The sequence below is a fragment of the Anarrhichthys ocellatus genome, unplaced genomic scaffold (genome assembly GCF_004355925.1).
Source record: "Anarrhichthys ocellatus isolate YVR2014 unplaced genomic scaffold, GSC_Weel_1.0 scaffold8, whole genome shotgun sequence".
NCBI classification, from domain to species: domain Eukaryota; kingdom Metazoa; phylum Chordata; class Actinopteri; order Perciformes; family Anarhichadidae; genus Anarrhichthys; species Anarrhichthys ocellatus.
Window position 1 is genome coordinate 4,915,249 of NW_022280038.1, and position 23,401 is coordinate 4,938,649.

General features: G+C 42.3%; 2 protein-coding genes across 3 annotated transcripts in view; both read right to left on the minus strand.

Annotated features, from left to right (window-relative positions):
* Nucleotides 1-276: 276 nt before the first annotated feature.
* On the minus strand, nt 277-6,102 carry nod2 (nucleotide-binding oligomerization domain containing 2). 2 transcript variants are annotated; one of them, XM_031848182.1, is made up of 11 exons: nt 5,287-6,102; nt 4,293-4,419; nt 2,096-3,869; nt 1,905-1,988; nt 1,726-1,809; nt 1,517-1,600; nt 1,355-1,438; nt 1,013-1,096; nt 839-922; nt 543-620; nt 277-433 (listed from the first exon to the last, which is right to left on the minus strand). In XM_031848182.1, exons 1-10 carry the CDS (start codon nt 5,773-5,775, stop codon nt 548-550), a joined length of 2,967 nt encoding a protein of 988 aa, XP_031704042.1. In that variant the 5' UTR covers nt 5,776-6,102; the 3' UTR covers nt 277-433; nt 543-547. The 2 variants fall into 2 exon arrangements, with proteins under 2 accessions (XP_031704042.1, XP_031704041.1); XM_031848181.1 differs by having other exon boundaries at nt 277-620.
* An 11,996-nt stretch (nt 6,103-18,098) lies between these two features.
* Nucleotides 18,099-23,401, minus strand: part of nkd1 (NKD inhibitor of WNT signaling pathway 1) — a 33,620-nt gene continuing 28,317 nt past the window's right edge. Inside the window, exons 9-10 of the mRNA XM_031848503.1 lie at nt 23,247-23,374; nt 18,099-22,662 (exon numbers count right to left, since the gene is read on the minus strand). Coding sequence (XP_031704363.1) covers nt 22,133-22,662; nt 23,247-23,374 — 658 coding nt within the window. The 3' untranslated portion in view covers nt 18,099-22,132. The remainder of the gene's footprint in view (nt 22,663-23,246; nt 23,375-23,401) is intronic.

Consider the following 23,401-nt stretch of genomic DNA (forward strand, 5'->3'; position numbering starts at 1 on the left):
TCTAAGATGATCCTATGTTTTGGATGAACATTTTAGTCTGAAACTAGTAACTATAGGTGTATATCTATATATGTACATATAGTTCAATAAAATATTTCCCTCTAATATGTAGTGATGTAGAAGTATAAAATAGCATAAAATCGAAATAAGTGCAAGTACTTCTCAAAACTGTACTTAAGTATTGTGAATATGTGTAGTTACTTTAATAATACTATTATTAGCAGTAAGGCAAGGCAAGGCAAGTTTATTTGTATAGTACATTTCAACAACAAGGTAATTCAAAGTGCTTCAGTAGTAGTAGTAACAGTGGTGGTGGTAGTGGTGGTGTGGTTTTATGTGATCGTATCACAACCTACACCTACAAAAGAAACCCAAAACAAAGGTGGATATATTTTGTGTATTTGGATAAACCCTGAAAAGTGTCATTTTATTCCTGTAAGCAGAAAACCAGGATACAACCATCAAACATTTTTATATAAATATTTCCGATAATAAATAGAAAAGTTCTTAAAGCAATACACAGTCCTTGGCCAACTTTATACCCAAATCAGAAGATCAGTCTTGATTCCCGTTGTGTCAGCTCCTCCACCTCCTCCAAACTGAGGTCATTGTTTATCAACCTGTAGTGGGACAAAATCAATCAATGACACTGTCAGTTTAGAAATGGACACGAAGCTTAAAGCCAAAACGAAATTCAAGTAGAGCCAAAATAAGATGCAGTGTTTCTAGGCGCTGAAAAGAGAAGTGCTGCCCTAACTTGCCCCAAATCCAGGATGTAGACAACCACTAAGCAAGCACATGTACTAAACACAAAAGAAAGAGTGGGAACGTCACTCACCATACTGATTTCATGCGAGTATTGTGTGCTAGGGCTTGAATCAGGCATTCCACCCCTGTTCTGGTTATGCAGTTCTCTGTTAACCTTTTACAAGAAATAAGAGGGTGAAGCAATTAATGTCGGTGGACATTGTGTTCATTATCAGTACCAGTATAACTTGTTGCGAACACTTACCAAAGCTCTTCCAGTGACGTGCTGTTCTTGATAATGTTGGCGAGGGCACATGCTCCAGCACTCCCCACACCATTGCCAACCAGACTGCATTACATACAATTTAGATTATATTCAGTTTAAGTATTCTTCAGCTGCAGGAAGACATATTGCTTTCAACTAAAAGGTTCAAAAGTGTAACTGTGGCTACTTCCTCACAACGGATATATGCATTTTATATACATAATTGTGGTCATTATACAGCTACACAGTAGTCGGACATATCTGAATATGTTCACATGTGTAATACATTTTCAACACTGTCTTAAATATACCTAAGGATCTAATATTCAAAGCAAATATTACCTAAGCCACACCAGAGATGTGCTGTTTTCTAGAGCACTGGCAACAGCCTCTGCTCCTGCGTCTCCTATCTTGTTGCCCCAAAGCCTGTGAATACAAAGAAAGATTAGTAAATAGAAATGCACCACCAATAAAACTTATGGCATTTTGCAGGAAGAATTTTACCCTAAATACTGTAGTGAATGGTTGTATTTCAGTCCCTCTGCCAGCTGCTTTGCTCCTTCTTCTGTTATATTATTGTTGCCAAGCCTGAGAGGAAACAGAGAGGTTCATTTGCTATTCATTACAGGCTACACAGACTTTGTGCGTATCATCATAGTTCCATTTTCGTGTCACATCTGATGAGTGCTGCTGAAAATACTGCATGCGCTGACCTAAGAGAAATGAAATCCTGCTTGGTCTTCAGAAGATGAGAAAAGTGCTGTGTGCAAGCATCAGTTAGCTTGTTGTTGAAAAGCCTAGAGACAAACAAACTGATTATGAAAGGTAATTGATCAAACGTAATTTGGGACATGTGATAGTGTTATTAATCATTTTGACAACACTGACTTACGCAATTTTCCGGAAGCTGTCACACTGGATACCTTTAGCAAGCAGTTTGCGAATTCCCTCATCTGTAATGTTATTATTTCTGAGGCTGATAATGGAAGAATATAGGACACTTGAGCATAACATGTATTTTTGCCGTATAGTTGTGGAAGCTTTATCCACCACAATGAAGAGATGGTATCTTTTCATACTCACTACAGGGAATTGCAAATGGGCATGCAGGGAAGAAGCTGCTCCACTCCAACATCACCTACAGAGTTGTTGTCGAGCTGGAGGCCAACAGGATTCCTTAAATGCTGGAGCACATACGCTAGAGCAGTGCACTCTACAGGACCAATGTTACAGTAGGTCAGTTTCAGGTGGTCCACCTCCAGCTTACTCATGGCGTCTTTAGCAATCCTGCTCTCCTGCATCTCATAGATGCATTTGATAAGCCAGACGAAGCCTGGCATTGCATGCATGCTCTTTTTCTCCCCCTCAACAGGTTGAGGGATAGACTTAAAATGTTTATGCATGCCTTTGGACAGGCATGTCACCACCTGTTTGACCCTCTTCTCCATCACTGCACTGGAGCAGCAGTGGAGCCACAGGCTACGATGGCGCTGGGACAATAGTCCAGACACAAAGGTGGCTGTGATTTGCAGATTTGGTGTTTTAGCAGATGTAGCTTCCCCCTTTAAAGCCTGCTCTTGTTGGTCAGTGGAAGGCAAGCAGACCCCGAAGCATGTGCTGCTCCTCAGACCTGTCATGTTCTGCATCTCAAAGAGCTTAATGATAGTTGAACGGTCAGTGTTATTTGACAAAACAATGTACAGAGCAGCAAAGAAGCATTGCATAATCACATGAAGAAATTCAAAGCGTTTACTGTGGGTGGAGGACAAATCTTTGCTTTGTATGAGAAAGCCCATGCAGATGTCCGTATCAGTTACACCACATGTCTCAAGGGCTGTACCTGAGAAGATGTAACAGCTTGTTTCTATTCCCTCAAAGGCAAGCTGCCCGAGATGCAAGACTGTGTTTTGGTGTTCGTGAAGCCAACCTGACCCCATGGTGCTATGGGAGCTTTGGTGCTGGAAAAAGTGCTGTAAGATCATAAGGAAAACGTCTGTGATTGTTTGTGGGCTGCCTTCTCCACAACCTAGCAGCTCCTTGTGGCACTGTGATACAATCCAACAGAGGACTGGACTATGGCACAGTCCAAGTAAAGCGGTGTTTGTCCGTAGGGACTCCAAAACATTAGCAGCCACAGTGGGGTCACGGTGATGCTTCCGCACAAAACAGTCAATCCCACTTGGGGTAAAGCCTATCAGGAGGATCTCTTTGCGGAGGTTTTTCTTCAACACAGGGCCCACTGCCTCTGGGCGACTAGTCACCACTTTCCGCACACCCTTCATTAGGGAACCCTGGATCAAGTTGAACAAGAGTATGTGAACAGGTGCACGCTGAGTGGGGCAACAGAGCCTGTGCTCATCTGAAAAGCCCTGCTTGAGCTCATCCAGGCCATCGAAAGTGAAGAGGATGAGCTGTGGGTGGTCCAGGATGAACTGGAAAATATCCTCCTGCTCCCTGTCTGGCCAGCAGCAGTGGTGAAACAGCAATTCCTGGACAGACAGTTCCTGCTGCTCTGAATTCAACTTGCGACAGCTGAATGGAAACAGAAGGAGGAAGTCCTGAAGGGCTGTCCCCCGAGCCCAAAGCAAGTGCAGCCTCTGGAGTAAGGTGCTCTTCCCACCGCCCGCATCCCCAGACACCAGCACTGTGTCGGCCTCCTCGTTCACTGTACCCGCTGTACCAACTATGTCCTTCAGGCCCAAAGGTCCATGGACATCATTGCAGTTATGAGCTAGTTCCAGCTGGCCCTCAGTGTAGATGTCATCCAGAGACATGTGGCTGGTCCCTCCATAAGTACTGAGAAAGCAGGACTGAGCAGACACAGAACTGCTGAGCTTCTTCTGATACTTTAAGACCTCTGTGACAAAAAGCATACTGCATATTACACATGAGAAGAACTGCAGTAAATACATAGCACTGCAAAATGATACATACTATGTGTACCAATATATTCTGTAACTGTGAACTGTGGTGTGCTGATAGCTGGTCTTTTCACACTTTTTTTCAGCCACGTTCTATATTTGGAGCTCAACTATTTCCATGTTTTGAAAGGAAATGCGTATATTTGAATATTTATATTTAGCTTGCACGTGGAATCTCATATTATCTATAAATATATATATATATATATATGGTTATGTTATGAAGTGTGTAGCATGGTCCAAGGAACAACACTTTAAATTTTGGAGCTGATGTCGGCGTTCTCTGAGTGCCCTTCAAGTTGGGCCTACATACTGTATGTAGCCTGATAGTTTTCTGCATGATTCAAATGAAGACATACCTTTGGGAGGAGTCCAATTGTCCTGGTTGAGCGAAAATCCAGATTCCTGTTTTTCCTGAATGTACTGCTGTACAACCTTCGCCGCTGATTCTCCTTTTGATCTGACATGGTCAAGCAAACGCCTTGCCTGATTGACATAGCAGTGGCAACAGATTAATTATTAAAGGAATAGTTCAACATTTTGGGAAATACCAGTATTTGCTTTCTTGCCGAGAGTTTGGTTAAAAGATTGATACTACTTTCATATCTGAATGCTAAGTATGAAACTGGCCCCAGCAGACAGATAGCTTCGCTTAGCATAAAGACTGGAGACAGGGGGAAACAGTTAGCCTGTCCAAAGATAGAAGGATCCACCTACCAGCTCCTCTAAAGTTCCCTAATTAACATGTTGAATCGCTGCGGTGTTATTGGGGTGTTATGTGACGGACTATTTCGTGGCCGGGCGTACAACTTTCTAAAAAAGACTCTTGACTGGTGACCTGTTAACAATCTTTGTGCTAAGATAAGCAAACAGGCTGCTGGTGCTTGATTCATACTTACCGTACAGAAAAGAGAGTATTAATCTTCTCATCTAGTTCTTGGAAAGAAAGTGAACATTCAAACATTCCCTTTAGAATGAGCACAAAGGCATTGCATGATAGCACCAAATCTAGTTTAAGCAACAAGAACAAATACTTAACCCCAAAATTGCTCCCGTAGTCGAGCCTACGGTGTAGAAATGTGATAGACTCTAAAATTGTAAGTCACTTTGGATAAAAGCGTCTGCTAAATGACTGTAATCTAATGTAATGTAAATACACTGTGGGTGTGCTGAGCAATATAAAAACAAAACAACCAGCAACAGCTTAAATTCCTGTATAACATCCCAAGTTGCCAATAAAAAGGGAATGCAAAAACTAAACACCTGTTTAAATTCCAAGACAACTGAAAAGGTAAAGAAAAATGACAGGAATTTGGTGTAACACTGTGTACACAACGTGAGCCAGTAGCCTACCTGCTGAGAGGGCGTGTGTATAGGCAGCCGCACTTCCTCGCAGTCTGCGGAGGTAAAGTGTCCTGATATGACGAGAGCTTTTAGTGCATCCTCAATGCAGCCTTGTAGCTTGCTGACCAGGCTTGGTCTTTGAGTCAGAAGACTCTGAGTACATGTGCTCTGGTATTCTTCTTTCTTTTCCTCTGGATTTGAACCGCATTCTGAAAATGAGAAGCCAGTTCGCTGCCCTTCAGGCAGCACCTGTTGGAGAGCGGCATAGAAGAGCACGCAGGTGTCCACTCCCTTTATATAAACCAGGTCGAGCAACTGTCTGGTGTTGGTATACAGTGCTCTGCCCGGTACCTGTATGTTCTGGTATTCCTCGAATATGAGCTCCCCCTGGGACAGCAGAATGTCCAGCACCCGCTCCAGATGTTCAGCCGACCCGCTGCTGCACAGCGCATGTAGGATCTCTGTGCGTTGTCTCAGCACGAGCTCTTGGATAGACATGCTTGTTGCATGACAGCGTCCATACTCAGGGACATCCAACGTGTACTTCCAGTTTCACAAGCTGGCACAGCGAACACCCACATATCATCATGCTATTGGCCATCACCAGTTTCACTCAGATAGCTCACCGTAGGATCAGTAGGCTATACCTACTAACAACGGAGGCTGTTGGTGTTGGTGTAGACTGATCTAAGACTGATCTAAGGGCCCTAAACCTCAAAAGCAAGCAACATAACGCAATTGTAAAAGTATCACTCACGGTAGAGTTTCCACAACAGAGCGCTTCCTTCCATCTGTCAATTGGACTGAAACACTGCGCGACTTCAGACTTTCCTCTTCCTCATGCCACAGCTGAAAGCGAAACTTAGTTCTGCCACCAAGTCCCTCCTGTAAAATGGAAACTAAATCTTTCCAGCAAATGAGATGAAACTTCCACAAAATTTCAAATACAATGCAGTTAATTAACTTCCCTGTTTGTCTGTTATTTGCAAAATAGAACAAAAACAATGTTTCAGGTTTGCCCACATGCCAATAGCCACTTGTTCACTGGGGTGTGATGACATTATATCCTCTGGCCAGTGCTTTTCAGGGTGAGAGTGCACTGCATTTAGAAGGACCATAAAGAGGAATTATAGTTTTTATAAAAAGCAGAAGCTCTGGCACTATTAAATAGAAACGGTTCATTTGACACATTACCGAGAAAAGCCACCAGAAATATACTGAAGTGGAAAACTGCAGGGTCCGTGTTGGTAGTTCCTCAATGGTTGCAATTTGCTCATGCAACCACTTGGTGGAACTATTGCATAAATGAAACAACCTGATTTGTTCAAGAGCCTACATTTTGTCATTTTTAAATCTCAGAAGCTGCCTTCTTCCCGTCATCCTGTGCGTACCCTCTCATTGTGCTGATGTTCATTTTCATTTGGTTTAATTGGAAATCCTTTGTTAATTAGAAGCTGGTATGAGGGGGTCTTAATGGTTTGATGGAAATAAATACACAGTATGATAATCTTTGCATGGTATTCCATTCTGCAGTGTTTATAATAGTAATAATATTGTAGCGACTGGGAACCTGCAGCCTAGCCAGCGTGCTGTGTATCTGATGTAAACTTCAAAAAGTGCATTTAAAACACTACCCTGGAAACAGCTCATATTCTGATTGTCTCTTACTCCCCTTGCATTCTTTGATGTCGAGATAAAATAAGTGCAAGAATGACTTTTTGGACAGTCAGATGATTTGTCATTACTGTTATTATAGCCCCCTCCTGAGCACCATGATTCATTTAGTGTGTGTCTTCAGTGAGTCGTAGGGGAAAATCCTCAAACACACGAAGGCAGGAGAAACGAAAGACAGACTGGAATAAAACTTTCTAAAGTGAGTTTCTTTTTTCCATTTTTTTTCTTCCTCTTGTCTAAAAAAGAGGCAACTCCACCAAGGGGAGTGTAACACAGAGTGCTCTCTGTCAGGTATCCTATGAGAAGCTCTAACGTGGAGTTTTGCCATCCAAATCACAGTAGGGGGTCCAGATGAGTTTGGCTGGATAAGAAGGAAGGTACGAAATTGTCAATAAAGAGAATAGAGACATAGTCCCCAAAGACATCTCTGAGTATTTCTATCCTCAGTTGCAACATACATCACCTTGTGCAAGGGAGGGCTCCAACTTCAGTCATTTGGATTATACTGTATATCCTCCTGCATTATTAATGAAGACACCGAGAAATACAGTATACATCTAGGAAATGAGTTTTAACAAGATGGGTTGAGCAGGGGTCAGACTACTATATGTCACATATCCCGGTACCATTGATTTGGCAGCAAAACAATGTTTTTGCATTGTAACAGCAAAGGGTCAAGGGTCAGGGGCTGCAGTTCCTAATCAATATGTGCTCAGCCTAGACTCAAGACTGACTTGTTATAGGCATCAAACCTCTGCTGTTTAGGGTTGTTTTTGGTTTATTCTTAAAACAGATTTCAACATCTAAGCTAAAGAATGATCCAGCCATCTCTCATAGCAGAGATGGAATACTTTGGCTCCAGTCATTTCATCACTGTGCATTCTTTCTGTGCAGATATTCAAAGCACATGTGGTGAGCTCAGTGTTAGGCCAGGTGCACTGACGTACAGTATGTGCATCGATTTGTCTGCCAGAGACACAGAACTCCCAGAAGCAACTCAGCACATCTCACCCTCTATGAATTCTGAAGTAAATCTACAGGCAAGTTGTTGTAACCAATTAGCCTCATGCTCGGAAATAATGATTTATTTTTTGATGATGCGAATTTGGGGAAAAACAGAATGCACAACCATAATAAAATTGATATGTTAACAGAATAACACAATCAAAGATGTGATCAATCAGTCAACCCAAAACAAAAACGTAATTTCATCCATGTAAGCAAAATTGCAAATGACAACACACAGTAAAACACATCTCGATAGCCATTAAAACAAACCAGTCTATTTGTGATTGTATCAACAGTTTGTATGATATCTTATGAAGCGCGTGTTTTCCCACAAAAGCCAGCAACCTGTGTCAACTTCCGCTGGTTTAAAAGGCCAAACCATCTCCTAATACTCTTATTTCCCTAGCATGTCTGTGTATCTGAGCATTTTTTGCTGGAGATGTAAATTATTAAACAGTGGTTTATGGTAGTAAAATGTTTGCTTTAAAAAAACGTAGTGATTCCCTAAAACAACTGGGCACTGCGGTAATTAACTCGAACATGAGTATAGTGCACTTGTTGGGGACTATTTTTAGCATCTGATGAGGACACATTTGATGCTCATACAGCAGAAGGACTGTGTATGTGGGATTGACTCAAAATAAAAGTTGCTGTGTTCATCATTATGAGGGAACATGTCACCCAGTGCAGTAGAGCTCTATGGCAGAGAGGAATAAGCTAAAGTGGGCTTTGGAGACAGACTTGTTAGAGGGATCAATTTATAGTTGATTTTCATGGGAACTGTTTGACCATAATATATTCTGGTTTAATATAACCAGACATATCCTTTTTTTTTTTTAAAAGGAGGAAGTGCAACCAAGTTTTGGAGAAGTATTCCGTGAGAATCTTCCGATCTTCTTTGGTTTCAGGATATAGATTACTACTTTTTTTCGTACAGTCTTTTCAAAATAAACTTGCGTCTTCACAGGAAACAACTTCCTTTGTTTCGGCCACAAAACTACGTGGCTAGGTTTAGGAAAAGATTGTGAAATACTTAGTTAGCTCAAGGCAACAAAACGACTTGATTATGTTTAGGAAAAGATCGTTGTTTGGGTTAAAATAACTATGGAAGTGCTGTTACTTAAGTACACAAGTTACGCGATAAATACATCAATGTCTTCTTGCTACACATGGGGAATGAACAGCGGCCCTGGGAGAAAGATCGGTTTTGTTTGTCCCATCCAGCTCCTACGAATGCTGGATGAGCACAGCCTGAACTGAATAATCGATCTTAAAGGATAGGTTCACATTTTTTCCAGTAGAGGGAATTTTGTACAGAAAAGACTAAGTTTGGAAGATACCTTTTAATTTGACTGCTGAAGCCTAATATTAACTTCAGATATATTTTGGAATATTTTTTTACACAGAACAAGGACTATGGATTTTATCAACCACTTTACCAATGGTGTCAAGTAAAGAAGCTGAGTTATATACCTGTAATCTCCCATTCCTCTGAGACAGAGGAGTGACAAATAAAGGTGGATTACCTCTTTTCATTAATGGAGACATTGACAGTAAAAGGATCACTATCCACAGCAATACTACAAAACTGCAGACATTCAAGCCCCATATTGACTCACACATTGGAAGGATTAGTGTATAATTAGAAAAGGCTTCCTGAAGCCAGAAAGAGAGAAAATCAACAGAGGAAGTGGATGGCATCATGCACATGTGCATGAACATGTGGGTGTGTCAATCAGGATTTAATTGACGGGAAGATTAAAGCTCACATCTGAGAGCCCCCTTTTTTTCAAGGGCGGCCAAGTTGAAGGAGTCTGGTCTCCAGCGTCTGCCCGCGGTTTGGGGTGCTGCGCTCAAGGTTAGCGCAGGCACCCCGCTGAGCGTGCGCTGTCTGAGATGGGTCCTACTTGTTGGACATTCATTATCAAACTCTGTTTGCTCCTTTCATCTGCAGCTCTCTGCAGCACTCAACGTAAACTACAGAGGCACCTTGCAGCTTGACATCTCTCCATTCACTCTGTACCTTAAACAGCATGCTGCCACATCAAAGAGCTGCGGCTGCCTTTGATGTTGCAAAAAAGAAAGAGCTCCAATGATCTGCTAAAAACCAATGCAACTTTCTGGAGCCCTGTTTTATTCTTTTGCTATCTCTAGAAGTCTGGAGTCAGGCTCTAGAAGTTCAGAGAGCGGATTTGGAATCTGGAAAAGTTGAACTGTGCTCTTTGCAAAATGAAGTGAAAGAAAAAAGAGAGTCCACTACCTTTTACATTGGTTTTCAGCATTACCCTCCCTGTGGTGCGTGCCATATGTTATAAAGTTGAAGGGGGCTGTCATAAAGTGCCAGGTTTAAAGTGAATGTTAAATGGCCAGACAACAGCAAACATCCATCACTGTCGACTATAAGTATTTATGAGACAATGGGTCAATCTGCAATTTACGATGTCATGAATCAATGGATATTCATGTCTTTCTATTTCTTGCTGTATATCACATAAAAACATAACTAACAACATCCTCAGTGTGTAAATTTAAAAACAAAAATACAACTATCCCAGGTTTTGGGTTTTTACTTTAGCATCCAGTGCACGGTAACACAACATCCTTGACGATGAAATTGCTTGGCTTTAGCGTTGAAAATAGTATACATGCAACAGGTGCAAATGGCATCTTCTCACTCACTCTGGTGTTATTCTTTATTTTTCTAATAGTGAGCAAATCTCATAAAAGGCCAAACCGTCTCCTAATACTCTTATTTCCCTAGCATGTCTGTGTATCTGAGCATTTTTTGCTGGAGATGTAAATTATTAAACAGTGGTTTATGGCAGTAAAACCTCTTTTCATTCCTGCATAATTTGCCTAAAACGCCTATCAACCGCGTACCCAAAGTAAACTGACAGCCGTTATTGAACCATTGGGAGTACATGTATGGTTTTAGTCTTTATTGAACGGCAACACTCTGAAGTTTCTTCACAATCAGTCAGAATCACCGTAAGTGCTATTAGCATTGAGCTAATGCGTTTTCAGCACAGTGAAAGAGAAGCATTTTACTTCCGCCTAGATTTGTTTCGGACAACAGATGGCAGCAGCTATCTATGGCAGGGACTTACAGTCTTGAAAAGACTCCCATTCCACAGCATACAGTCATGACGCCTAGTATAAGTCAAAATTTGATAACAATACAACAGAAAATTAATATTTTACACGTGGTTCACTAAGAGTGCGGTCGCGTAAAAACGCATTTGGAGGCTCGTGTCAACACGTCAAAATGCATATACTACGGTAAACTACGTGTTCGAAATTTGAACTATAGCTTATTTATGTCGTTGTATGGTTTAATATATCATATTTAACCGTTATCAACTTTCACAGATTTTTGAAAATTCTCATGAACCAGACTTTAGCCTTCATACTCTGTCCCAAGAACTTGACTCATGGTTTCCAGTTCAGGTTAGAAAACTTTCCCAGCATTCAATCTGATAAATCTGCATATCCCTGGCTTCGTAATTTCATTGGCTATGTGGAGCCTGAGTTTGAACTGGATCTGTTGCGATTGGCTCGAGCTATACCCAAAGAAGTGAGGCGGGCATTGTCTTTCAAAGCGGACTCTCGTTGGCTGTTCCAGACTGTGGCCGGGCTATAGAAGCTCCTATTGGGTCAAATGAGGTGTCAATCTAACCTGCGGAATGTAGGCTCCATTTTGTGATGAAAATCTCCGCTCTGTTGACACGGAACGTGAAGTTTTGCCCGAAATATGATCGCGAGTTATCATATCTGCTGGCTAATTTGAAATGATGCAACAGCCCCTGTGGGTCTTTATGGACGTACTAATGTGTTTTGGACTAAATCTTTTACTGGATTCGATCGAGTGGACCCGTAGCCACCTAGCAAGACCGTTTTTGCTGGACTAGCATGCACAAGGGGGACATTATGGATCATAATCGGTGAGTCAAGCGATATTTTATCGGCTATTTTTGGAGTGCTTGTTTGACAGAGACGTTAACTGTACCTGCTGTTGTTATTGTATCTTGAAATGGTTTGCATAAATCGAATTACAAGAACCGTAGCTTTCTAATGAGATATCACATTAATACTCATCGTTACAGGGCAGTTGTGTGCATAACACAAATATGCAGTTATCACTCTGACGGCCCGCCCGCGGGCCGTCAGAGTGAGAGGAGGTTAAAAAAACAAAAAACGTAGTGATTCCCTAAAACAACTGGGCACTGCGGTAATTAACTCGAACATGAGTATAGTGCACTTGTTGGGGACTATTTTTAGCATCTGATGAGGACACATTTGATGCTCATACAGCAGAAGGACTGTGTATGTGGGATTGACTCAAAATAAAAGTTGCTGTGTTCATCATTATGAGGGAACATGTCACCCAGTGCAGTAGAGCTCTATGGCAGAGAGGAATAAGCTACAGTGGGCTTTGGAGACAGACTTGTTAGAGGGATCAATTTATGGTTGATTTTCATGGGAACTGTTTGACCATAATATATTCTGGTTTAATATAACCAGACATATCCTTTTTTTTTAAAAAGGAGGAAGTGCAACCAAGTTTTGGAGAAGTAGTCCGTGAGAAAGTTCACATCTTCTTTGGTTTCAGGATATAGATCACACTGACTCTGCCGTGTGCACACACATACAAACACAGAGAACTTCTGTCTTAAATATATCTAAAAGTAGTTAAAACCGTTGTCTTTTTATTCCCAGTATTTTTGCTTTTATCCTAAAAAGACCTGTCCTTTCTGCAAATAACAAACGTGTTTTTGCTTTGCTTTTCCCAGTCGTTTGATGACACAGCAAGATGAAAAATCTCTCCGGAACACAAATGGCCCCTTTGTAGTTCAGTAGCCAAAAGCCTGTCATTAATCTAAGGCAGCATTCAAAAAAAATAGACAAAAACTCAATTTGGTGTTCCTTACTTGCATTGCATTTTGAGTCACTTTTCATATTGACTTCAGCTCTCAGCCATGGAGGTGGTCACTTGCTATTGCTCCATTCCTTTGCTTTGTTTATGTTTTAAGGGATATCTTTTCTAATGTTTAACACATATATGGAGAGGGCATGGGATTAATAGTGTAAGCACTGTTCATGAACAGCAAAATTAAGGACCGACTGATGAATAACTTCTACCCCTCTAAGCCCCGGGCACCTCTGCATCAGAGCGGAACAAAAGAGCCTCTTTCTCCAGTGCCGGCTTGGTTATTATAGGGTGGATTTAATCCTGCTAATTATAATTTCATCAGATATAACAAAGGAGCTGTTCACAATTAAAAGTGACATTTGATGCAGTCAGCTAGAGGGTCCGGCACACTGAACTTTGTCAGCTCGTTTCCTAATTGAATGAACTTGACAATAATTGAAGTGTTTTATTTTTGCCCTTCTTTCCACACATAAAAGACTTCCGTGCCAATTAGCGTTAATTCTCCCTTTCTCCCTCCTTTCTTTTCATGCACTTGAGTAGGCAGCAACCTGCATATTCCAGTCATTTGCATTATCCAAAGCGAAACTACTTTGAAGTTGTGAGATTCTGTTAGAAAAAGGATCCACTTATCCCACATGAAGAAAATGTTCAAAGCTCATAAATTCAGTGGAACAGATGTACATTATCATTGGATTTGCCTTTTTTTCCCCTCTTTGCTCCTGTATTGGTAATAGACTACCTCATGTCCTTCTCATCCTTAGTGTTTAGCATCTTGCCTTTACAGAAGCTTGCACCCTGCTGTGCCAATCCACACTTCAAAGCTCTATGCCTATCTGCTGGAAACAAAGCCCACAGAACATATTATGGCAGCCTCTCATTTCCCTATATTTAAGTCAATATCATTGCTTTTTTTGCCAGTGGCAACACAGGGATAGGGTTTATTTCTACGCAAAAAGACCATTCCCTGTAACCCATGTCTCCCAACAACACAAATACAACATGGTGCACGTGCAGAGGAAAGGTTTATCCTAATATAGTCCCTACTAATGTTGAATTTTTCTGTGACAGTCGCCAAGCTGTTAGCTCTAAATATGGAGAAGCCAGAGATGGGGCTTTTATTCTCTGAGTGAAATTACATCTAATTACATATTACATGACTGACTGCAGTTCACTTTTGCTGCTGGACACTGGATATTCTAACGTAACCACCGAACTCTCCTTCACTTCCCTTGGAGTCAATGAGCAATGCAAGCAGCACTTCCGGGGACCACACAAGCGGCATACGTTCGAAAAGGCCATGCGGGCACGTCCCCCAATAACGCTACAAGCAGCAATACCGGAGGCAAAGTTAGGTCAGACATATCTTTCCCAATTTAAATCTATGGCCCAATGGCATCACGTAACGGACCAAGAAGTTCAAATCCAACGGTTTGGCCACTATGAAAATTGGCTTCATCGCCCGCTGCTGAGCCTGCAAGCCCCCAGGAACAGCGTCTGTAAATCAGGGGATGTTTTTTGGGAGGTAAATCAACTTCCCATTACGGACACTTAAATAGACTTTACCTTTACTTTAGACTTTAGGAGAATCCAGATATTTTTGCCCAAGGCCGAGCACTTGGGAGGTGGGCTTAAAGGAAACCCGTGGATGCAGAAGATTCAAGTAATTTTACACCCAGGAAGTTGAACTTTTTTGGCTTCATGTGCCATTAAGCTACTTTTATGGGAATGAACGAGTCCCCGCCTGCAGCGCTGTATCCAGTTCCCTTTATACATCCATGGGCTTGAGCAGCATGGATTCTACTCAACACTCTAGATTTGACGCCGTTCTTGTGTCGTCTTGCCAGAGACGCAAAAGTCCTCCGATCTGAGCAGTCACATCTGTACAAATCACAATGGATATGCCAAAAATCTGACTGGGCTGTTATTCTGAACAAGGCATTTTAGTCTTTTAATTTACGAAAAGGAAGCCATGTGTTCAGCAGAATGCTACTGTGTTGATCTCCTCATACCTTGATTAACTTGTTACGTATAATTACACTACACTGTTGGTACCATAATTTAAATTACATAATCCTCTTAGGTGCGGGTGGAGTTATTAGAGTAAGTAAATGAAAATGTGCAGATTGTAGTCTTAAATACCTCTGCGCTGTCTCTGAGAGAGCATTGCTCCCCTCACTGCTGCTCTTTATTTTCTTCAGTGTTTCTACAGCCCTCTGGAGGATGATTCTCACAGTAATGGTTTACTGTAATTGTTGTGGGTAGTGCTCATCTATAAATGATCATGTACCCAGACAGACAGTGTTTTCCCATGTTGTAAGACGCTGACCTTTGTTCACTTTGCTGAGAATTAAGGAATCCATCAACACCTATAGATCCTTTGACCTCTTTTATATTGACAGCTTTTGACATTGAACTCTCTATTGGCATTTCAGCTTTACAGATGAATATACAGAAGATAACAGACAGAGCGAGTGAACCTTCCACTCTACAACTTTTGCAATAAATGTATTATAATGTAGTAAGCGAGTGTAGTTCATCTTTCTCCAAAATTCCAATGCAAACTTAAGCTTCAACTTGTAAAACATATCCTCCACCCCCTTACTCTTTTACCTGAAACACTTATGAAGAGTCCAGTGACAGAGACAGTCACTGTCATTTCAAAAGGCGTGAATGCATTATCCAACCGTTACTCTGCACTGCAGAAGAAAATATCCATGAACACCAAGGATATTACCGACATATGTGAAGAGTTGAAAGGAGTGCAGATCAAAGTCAAAGTAAAAAAAAGAAGAAAATGTAAAAAAAAAAAAAAAGAAAGTCTCATGGCAGGCTACAGAGAAGAGAGGATGCAGGAGGAAACAGCCATGTCCCCTTTGGCTATACAGCATGTGAAACGTGCAATGAAGATGCAAGGCAAGAAGTTTTGGAGTTTTGGAGCATGTTTTTTTTTAAAGATCACTAACGAGGACAAAGAGCCCTGATTTACAATACCACTACAATATGCATTTCAAAACACAGTCCTAACTTGGACACGGTTTTGCGTTGATTGTTTCGCTTGTGGTTGGAGAACCTTAAATCTCATAAAGTGCCTTCACCTTAAAAGATCAGGTTAGAACTATTGCTCCAACTTGTGTTTTCTTTCCCTGAACGTGAAACTCGGCTGTCATGGCTTTCATTAGTTATGGCAAATATAGCAAAGCAGTTTCATGCAGAGCGAGCGTTGGAATTTAATAGTTGCTTATGAAACAGTGCTATTTCTCTTTGAGTAATGCTCACTTATGCCTTAAATCACTTTGAATGTTTTTTTCAGTACTTTCAACAATGCAAACAAAAAAATGTTGGTGAACAAGCAATGCAGCTGAACACCTGTGGGTCACACTGATTATTTGTATCTCGAGTAACTGCAGCAACACCTCATTCACTGCTGTGGTAATGTGCAGATTGTGTGTCATATTCCCTTCTATGTTGCTGCAAATGTGCAAATATTATTCACCAGGATAAAGATAATTTTATTCATAAAATGATTTAAAAATCATCCATAACATTCTACTAACAACTTTAATGATTCAGGAATATCCAACAGTTTGAACTGTAAGATGCAGCTTCTTCTTAAAAAACAGTCAATCCTGAAGCAGCAAATAGAAAACTTCGTAAAGCTAACTGTCGTGACTGGGCTGGTTTCTCTGATGGGTAGCATGATTTTGCAGGAGTTCCTGTGCTTTTTAATAGACTTAATGCGTTTAGAGCCATTTCTTTATTGTTCCTAATTTGTATGCAATGGCACAACTCAAGCCAAGACTATACTTGCTCTTATGTCTTTGAAAAAGAAAATCTCTGGGATAAGCACAAGTCAGCCCGTCTTATCATAGGGGGGAGGGGGGGGACTTTAAAAGTGCATCTATCAACGCCTGTAGAAGGCCCGGCCACATGGAGATCTCTCAAAATCGTACTTTTAATGGGTCCTGCATTCCTGATTTCTCTGTTGTTAACTGCAGACCTAGGTTAATTGAAACCCCAGCAGAAAACATAGAATATGGTCAATTGATTAAAAAAGTTGGTTCTGGTAAATAATTTGACTTTAATACCTCCAATTATTTTTCCTTCTAAACCTTGTGTTCCAAAGGGAGGGATTGTTTTTTTTTACCATACATTACATACCATATATTTAAAATACATTTTCACAAAAGTAAAATGTGTGTAAATTTGCCATCATAATTGCAACGGATTACTTTACACCTCTCATATGGATGCTTTTGATAGCTGAAATGTGTAACGCAGCTGCAATAATATCCTTGTAAGCTCTGTTAGGATAGAAACCATTTGTAATGATGATACAAGTTCTGCGGGTCACACTGCATCGCTTACACAAATAGCCGCGTTCGTGAGAGGAAGGCGTATCGCATTGCCAAGAGGCAGCCTCTCTGCGGTCGCCCCGACCAGAGATAAGCTGCTAAGCTGCAGATGAAAGTGTGTGTGCATGTAGAGCGTGGCGTGGTGAGCAGCTGTGGTCCGCCAGATTTGGGAGCCCTCTGTGACACCACAGTTAAGATACAGTGGAGAGGAGCTTTACTTTACTTTACTATACACACACACACACACACACACACAGTTGTTTCCTGTTACCCTTCACATCAATCCTGCTGACTTCTTCAAAAATGAAGAGTATAAACGTGGATAATAGGAAAAGATACACCCCAAAAAATGCAAATGCATTGGAGATAAATTATTTTCATTGAATGAGAATTGACAGAATGTTCTGGTTTAGTACAGGAAGGCAACAGTAGACATGTTGTCCCAAATATCGTAGTCTTTCTGTCATCCAAACATACCCGGTGTCATCTTGTTTTGATCCTAAAGGCCCCGGGAGTGGCCCTCAGCTCCTCACAGTAACACGTTGGGGCCTTTCCGTCTGTGGGTTAGCGTGTGAATATAGTTCGTGAAAGGTGCTTTGTGGATCCTGCAGAGGATAGATATAGATATGAATGGACGGTTGGCCCCATATAGTTTACCTTTTGTAAGAAATTACAAATAGACGATATCTGATGAATGCGTCAACATAAATTGATAAAGCAAAGATCACGAGAATGTCTTTAAAAAAAGGTTCTCACTAGTTTCATCTACGGACATCTGACCTGAAAACCCCCCAACATTGCAACAAGCCGTTTCCGCTCTGGATGAAGCAAAATAAAAGACTGTATGAAGGCTGATCGATCTTTTCATTTAACTCTCAACAGGAAAGCAAATATGTTTATTTCCCAAAAAAAGATCCACTTGGTAGTAGATTTGTTTTTTATAAAACAATGCAAATGTTGTGTTTTAGCACAAATACAGTAGATGACATGCTAATATGTTTAACTGGTATATTTTGAAGGCATATAAATTATTGTAAATATACATGTACTGTGCAGATTTACACAATAAAACCGACACCGACAATAGAAATAAAATAAAGTGACCCCACAAGTCAGCGAGTTTATAAGGAACAGGGTCATACTTTAATAAAAGTTATTTTTTCCCCCTTGGCACAGATCTGCTATCAAATAAATAAAGCAATTAATCAAATACAATCTATATAAACTAAACAAAGTCATGAAAAAACATTAGGAGGGAGGGAAAAGGGAGAGAAGCAGCTAGTGCTAAACAACTTTCTTTTACAACAAACACCAAGTGAAAGTGTGTCTGCATGTAGAGAGAGAGAGAGACGGACAGATAACTCCTCCTCCCTGCTAAGTCTGGTGGGTATTGTAGTACTAGCTGACAGTAGGCGAGAGAAATAGATTAACAGTTTTTTAATTATAAATAAGCCTTATTTTCTTTCTACATGATGCTGTTTATCATTTCTGCAGTCCGCTATATACATCAGAGTTTAAAAAAAATGTTGATACATGAATGTTAAAAAGCTAATTAGTGGTGCAACACATATTATAATAATATGGAGGGGTGGCTCTGAATACTGATGATGTTATACAACAGGACAGAGGCGGGTGGATGCTGAAGTTTGTGTGACATGGTTTGAAAACATTTGTTCCGAAAAGTGGCGCTGACAATTAAAAACAAAACAAAAAAATATATATAATTAAAGAACAAAACAACATTCAGGTGGATTTAGATAGCTGATGACTGAAAACAATATTATTCGGATTCCAAATATAGATATATTGTTATGGAAAAAGTCAGAAGAGGGGTTTTGACAGAGGTTGCCTGAAGATTGAAAAGGTTTCAAAAGGAAGTCTGCGTGACAAAACAGAAAAAAAAAAAAACCTGCTTTCCCAACTCTCACCAAATACTTTCGAGGTGCTCTTGAGCAAGGCATATCACCCCCGGTTGCTCCAGTGATGCTGCTTTGAAGACTGCGGTGTGGAAGTGTGTTTGTAGTGGCCAGCTTTCTGATGTGAGTTCATGTAATTGTACGAATGTGAAGCGAGGCATTTAAAGAAAGGAGTTCCCGTCTGTTCAGTAAAACTCTCTCGGGGTGAAAGAAGTTTAGAAATTGCAACCTGGCTGAGGGTCTGACCGAGCCTTTCACCCAAATTCCTTCAGAAGCCCTCGCTCATCGTGTCGAATCGGACCACCCTGCAGGAGGAACGGTTGCCTGCATGCTATCCGTTCACGCAGTCAGACGACCGTTTCCACACTACCTACATCTGGAGAGTCACGCCGCTATCGACACTGTTTCAGGCTGAGGGGGGGAAACCATTGACAAAGGGGTTACAGTTGTATGTTGTCCAGCAAACAGCAGTGTGAGGTGAGGAAGCTGAGGTATGGAGCACAGCTGTGATTACCACCGCCGGGTCCCATGGGAGAACCCGACTGACTGGTGCCTCCGTTTAAGGACGGCCTGCAGCTGTGACAGGACACCGCAGGGCTGAGGGCAAGACTGGCATTCACTGCATTCTTGCTCATCGCAAACACATGCACGCGCTTAAGGCAGACTAACACAATCAAACATGGTGGATATAGTTTGAAGGCTAGTGGGCCTTGGGGTTAGGTTAGCATAATCCATCATTTTCTCTGGATGAGGCATTTAAGCCCTAACAAAAGACTACAGAGGCATGAGGGCAGGTCGTTTCTAAATGTGATGCTGGGATGTGCTAAAAAGAACACATGTGCTCATGAAGAACAAGGGGGAGGAAACGGTGAACTGCTATCCTGGAGAACCAACAAGGTGATCTCAGTTCACTGCCTCACGTGTTGCTGGCAGAAACATCTGTATTTACTTGTTTCATGGCAGAGCATCATGGGATAGAAGAGACGGTCCCCGGTGCTGGCTGGAGAGCAACAGTGGTGAGTTATGGGTCTAGTGGAGACTGGTGGCCGGGCTCAGTGTTATCCAGCACCAGAAGAATGAGACAGCTGAAAGAGCCCCCGCCCCGCCGCGCCACAAACAGAGCCTTGTTGGCTGAGCGCTGAGGCCACATGGCGGTACAGTGAAAGACCTGCTGACAGCTGGGGGACAGGAAGATGCCATGGAAACAGCGGGAGCAGCTGTGTGACCCCCTGGGGCCAGGCCGAGGGCTGGGCGACCCAGAGTCAGGGAGAGTGCTACCCTGAAAGTCAGGAAACAGAAAAACGTTGTGCTGGGCAACTCCACGGTGTGAATACGTGTAACTGCTCGGATCTGAAGCGAGGCAGGGGTGAAAAATCACATGCATGCTCAGCTAAATATATTCCCTGCATAAATAACAAACAAAATACCGTAAAGGCCAAACTTCATACTGATGAATGAATACACCAACATCTAACTGGCTTGCATTAAAAAAATAATAAGACCTGAACCAGAACTGACTATTGCACTGATGTCATGATCACACCATCTCATGTCTAGAGTAGCATGGGACTGAGATCATGTGATTCTGGACTTTCAAATAAAACAGAGAGCTTTTGTCTGACTGGCGTTAAAGCGAAACCTACACGGCCACTTTTGAGAAATGTTCTGTAATTCTTCCAGATGTTTTCAGTTTCTAAATCACCTTTATGCAGAACCCACACACAAGCACTGAATGCACGACATGAACAGCATGAAGTTTGTATATGTTTCAATGAGATCAGCATGCGTTCTGTAAAACACTACGTGGTGAGGTCCAGCGCCTGAACAGCACTGCTGAGAGTTGGGATTTTAGTCACTCAAGCACAAGCACCGGATCACACTTACGTATCGAGTCACAGGGTGAGACTGTTGTACATGTTCTAGTCAACATGGGGCTCAGAGTGGTCTTATAAAAAGCAGTTGTAAAGGAAAACGAACATAAAAGCTTCGGATAGGGAATACAAAGATATCACATTATCAATAAAGCTTATAAAATTGATAACAATATATACCTTATGTACAGTCAATGTTAGTCAATACAAGAAAGGAGCTTTTTGACACTTACTGCAGATTATGACACCATTTCTTTTCTTTCAAAAAAGTTTCTAAGTAATTTGAAAATAACCTCTGAGGTCTTAGTCACCATAACATAATCATCATTAACAATTAGGATAAAATTAGAGGTAGCAGCGGATTTGGGATCTCTGTTCTTTTTTCCTTTATAACATTTCAACATTTTTCCTTCCCATTTTTGCTTACGTGGCATTGCGTACTTGAATCAGAATCTTCATTTTCGTCTTCAAAAAACCTGCCTAACAGCCTGCTTTAAATACTCACGCACCCATGAGTGCACTTCGAGTGGTTTTCAACAGACACCAGTGTCGTGACACTCACACTCACACACACACACACACACACACACACTATGCCCGGCTCTCCTATCACCTGTATTCTTTCATATATTTTCATCTTTACATCACAGTCTTTCTTCCTCTCGTGCTTCCTTTTTCCTTAAAAACCTTTTGGGTCTGGAAGGGTTGTGGTGCTGGTTTAGAGCTGCAGAGTTCACCAGGGAGAGGATTACATCTTCAGGGTTGTTTATCAAATTGTCCCTCTGTGCCTCCTCTCTGGCCCCCGCCGTGATCCTCAGTCCTGCTGTGGTCCTAAATCACTGTCCTGCTGCATACCCCAGCTTTTGTATGTACGACCAACCCCTTTATAACACTGATTAATAACCTCTCAGCACTGGGACACCCCTCCCATGATCCTCCTCTCCTACCACACGTCCCGTGTCAACTACAAAGGCACTGCAGTACTGCACAATGTAGAGTGGCCTGGCGGCTGACGAAAAAAGCTCACTGCAGTCGGTGTCTGCCGGCCTGCTTGGGTTTTGTGGGACGTTAGAAGAGCCGAGCTGTCCCACGCAGGGCGGAAATTCAGGACTGGTAAAAGTGGTGGTAGTGGTGATGGTGTTCATGGTGGTGGTGATGCTCATGCCGCTGCACCATTTGTGCCAGCCCCTCCTTGTACAGCAGCACACTGGGCAGGTCCCTCACCTGCTCCTTCTCCACCACGGGTCCCGGAGCCAGAGAGCCTAAGGCCCTGTAGCCCTGGCTTTCCTTAGACCGCTGCTTGTGCTTGCGGTAGGGGGCTGTGGACTGGTGAGGCGGGGTCTGGCTGGGTAGCGCCGTGGGAGGAGGGACACCCCAGCTTCGCATCACCCTGCCACCGATCTGCGCAGGAGGTGTGCGGCTGTGGGTCTTAGGAGAGCGGAGGGCGTGTTTCCCTGAGTCTTGGCCTCGCGTGCGGGCCGGGTGGAGGCTGACGGGAGCAACGGTGTCCACAACAGTCTGTAGGCGGCGGTGGTGGGAATGGGAGTGGCCGTTTTCTGGTTCGTGGGAGCGAGAACGAGTCTGGTTGGATGAGCGGGTCTGAGGCTCTGCTTTCGTCGGCTCTGGGGTGGGCGCTGTGAGGGGGACACAGGTATTTATTTTAACTGAGAAAGCAGAATAAATAAGGAAGAAAAACAATTCTGTCACAGAACTTGTCAAAATGCACTAAATACTCTGGAAAAAAAGGAAGGAAAAAAGCCATTACGTGCAAATGATCGAGCCAACAGCCCACTAATGAAGATCTGGTAAAACAAAAAAAAGCTCCACAATAAGATTCTGGCAGCTTTACTTCAGGTTCTTTCTTCACGCGGATAACCCTGAGTCAATGTGACAGAGAGCAGATCTCTGTTAGCACTTTTCTAACAGGACCAACATTAACATAATCACTTGTCATCACTGACCGTCAGATCAAGGCTGCTGCTTATTAGACCTAATATTTCCCTTCACAACAGCCCTTTATGTTGATGTGCTTCAGCCTTGAACACTTGATGTATTGTGCTTGCCTGAGCCCAGATGTTTGTACTGGCTGGTAGTTCCACCTAATGGCTCCGAGCAGGTGCCGCAGTAATGAGGGCCCCTGGATGCAGCTTCAAAGGGCCACGGCCTGCGTTTCTCCCTCCCCTCTCCCCCTCTAAAGCCCTGGCCCCGGTCCACTCACCGGCTCCGAAGCGGGATGTGTAGTTTTCGATGCCTGCCAGGTCCAAGTAGTGGTTCCTGCGTTCCAGGTTCTCATCCACGCAGTGGCGCTGGCAGCCAGGCTGGGTGTGGTGGTCACTGTGGTGGCGCCTGTGGACACAAGCGGCACCTCTCATT

What these genes read in the sequence shown, in the direction of transcription:
- nod2 (XM_031848182.1), bottom strand. Translation starts at nt 5,775, where the DNA reads ATGTCTATCCAAGAGCTCGTGCTGAGACAACGCACAGAGATCCTACAT. An exon ending in CAGGATTTCATTTCTCTTAG is followed by an intron (nt 1,601 to 1,725) that starts GTCAGCGCATGC and finishes GTTTCCTCTCAG; the next exon opens with GCTTGGCAACAATAATATAA. An exon ending in CATTCACTACAGTATTTAGG is followed by an intron (nt 1,439 to 1,516) that starts GTAAAATTCTTC and finishes TTGTATTCACAG; the next exon opens with GCTTTGGGGCAACAAGATAG.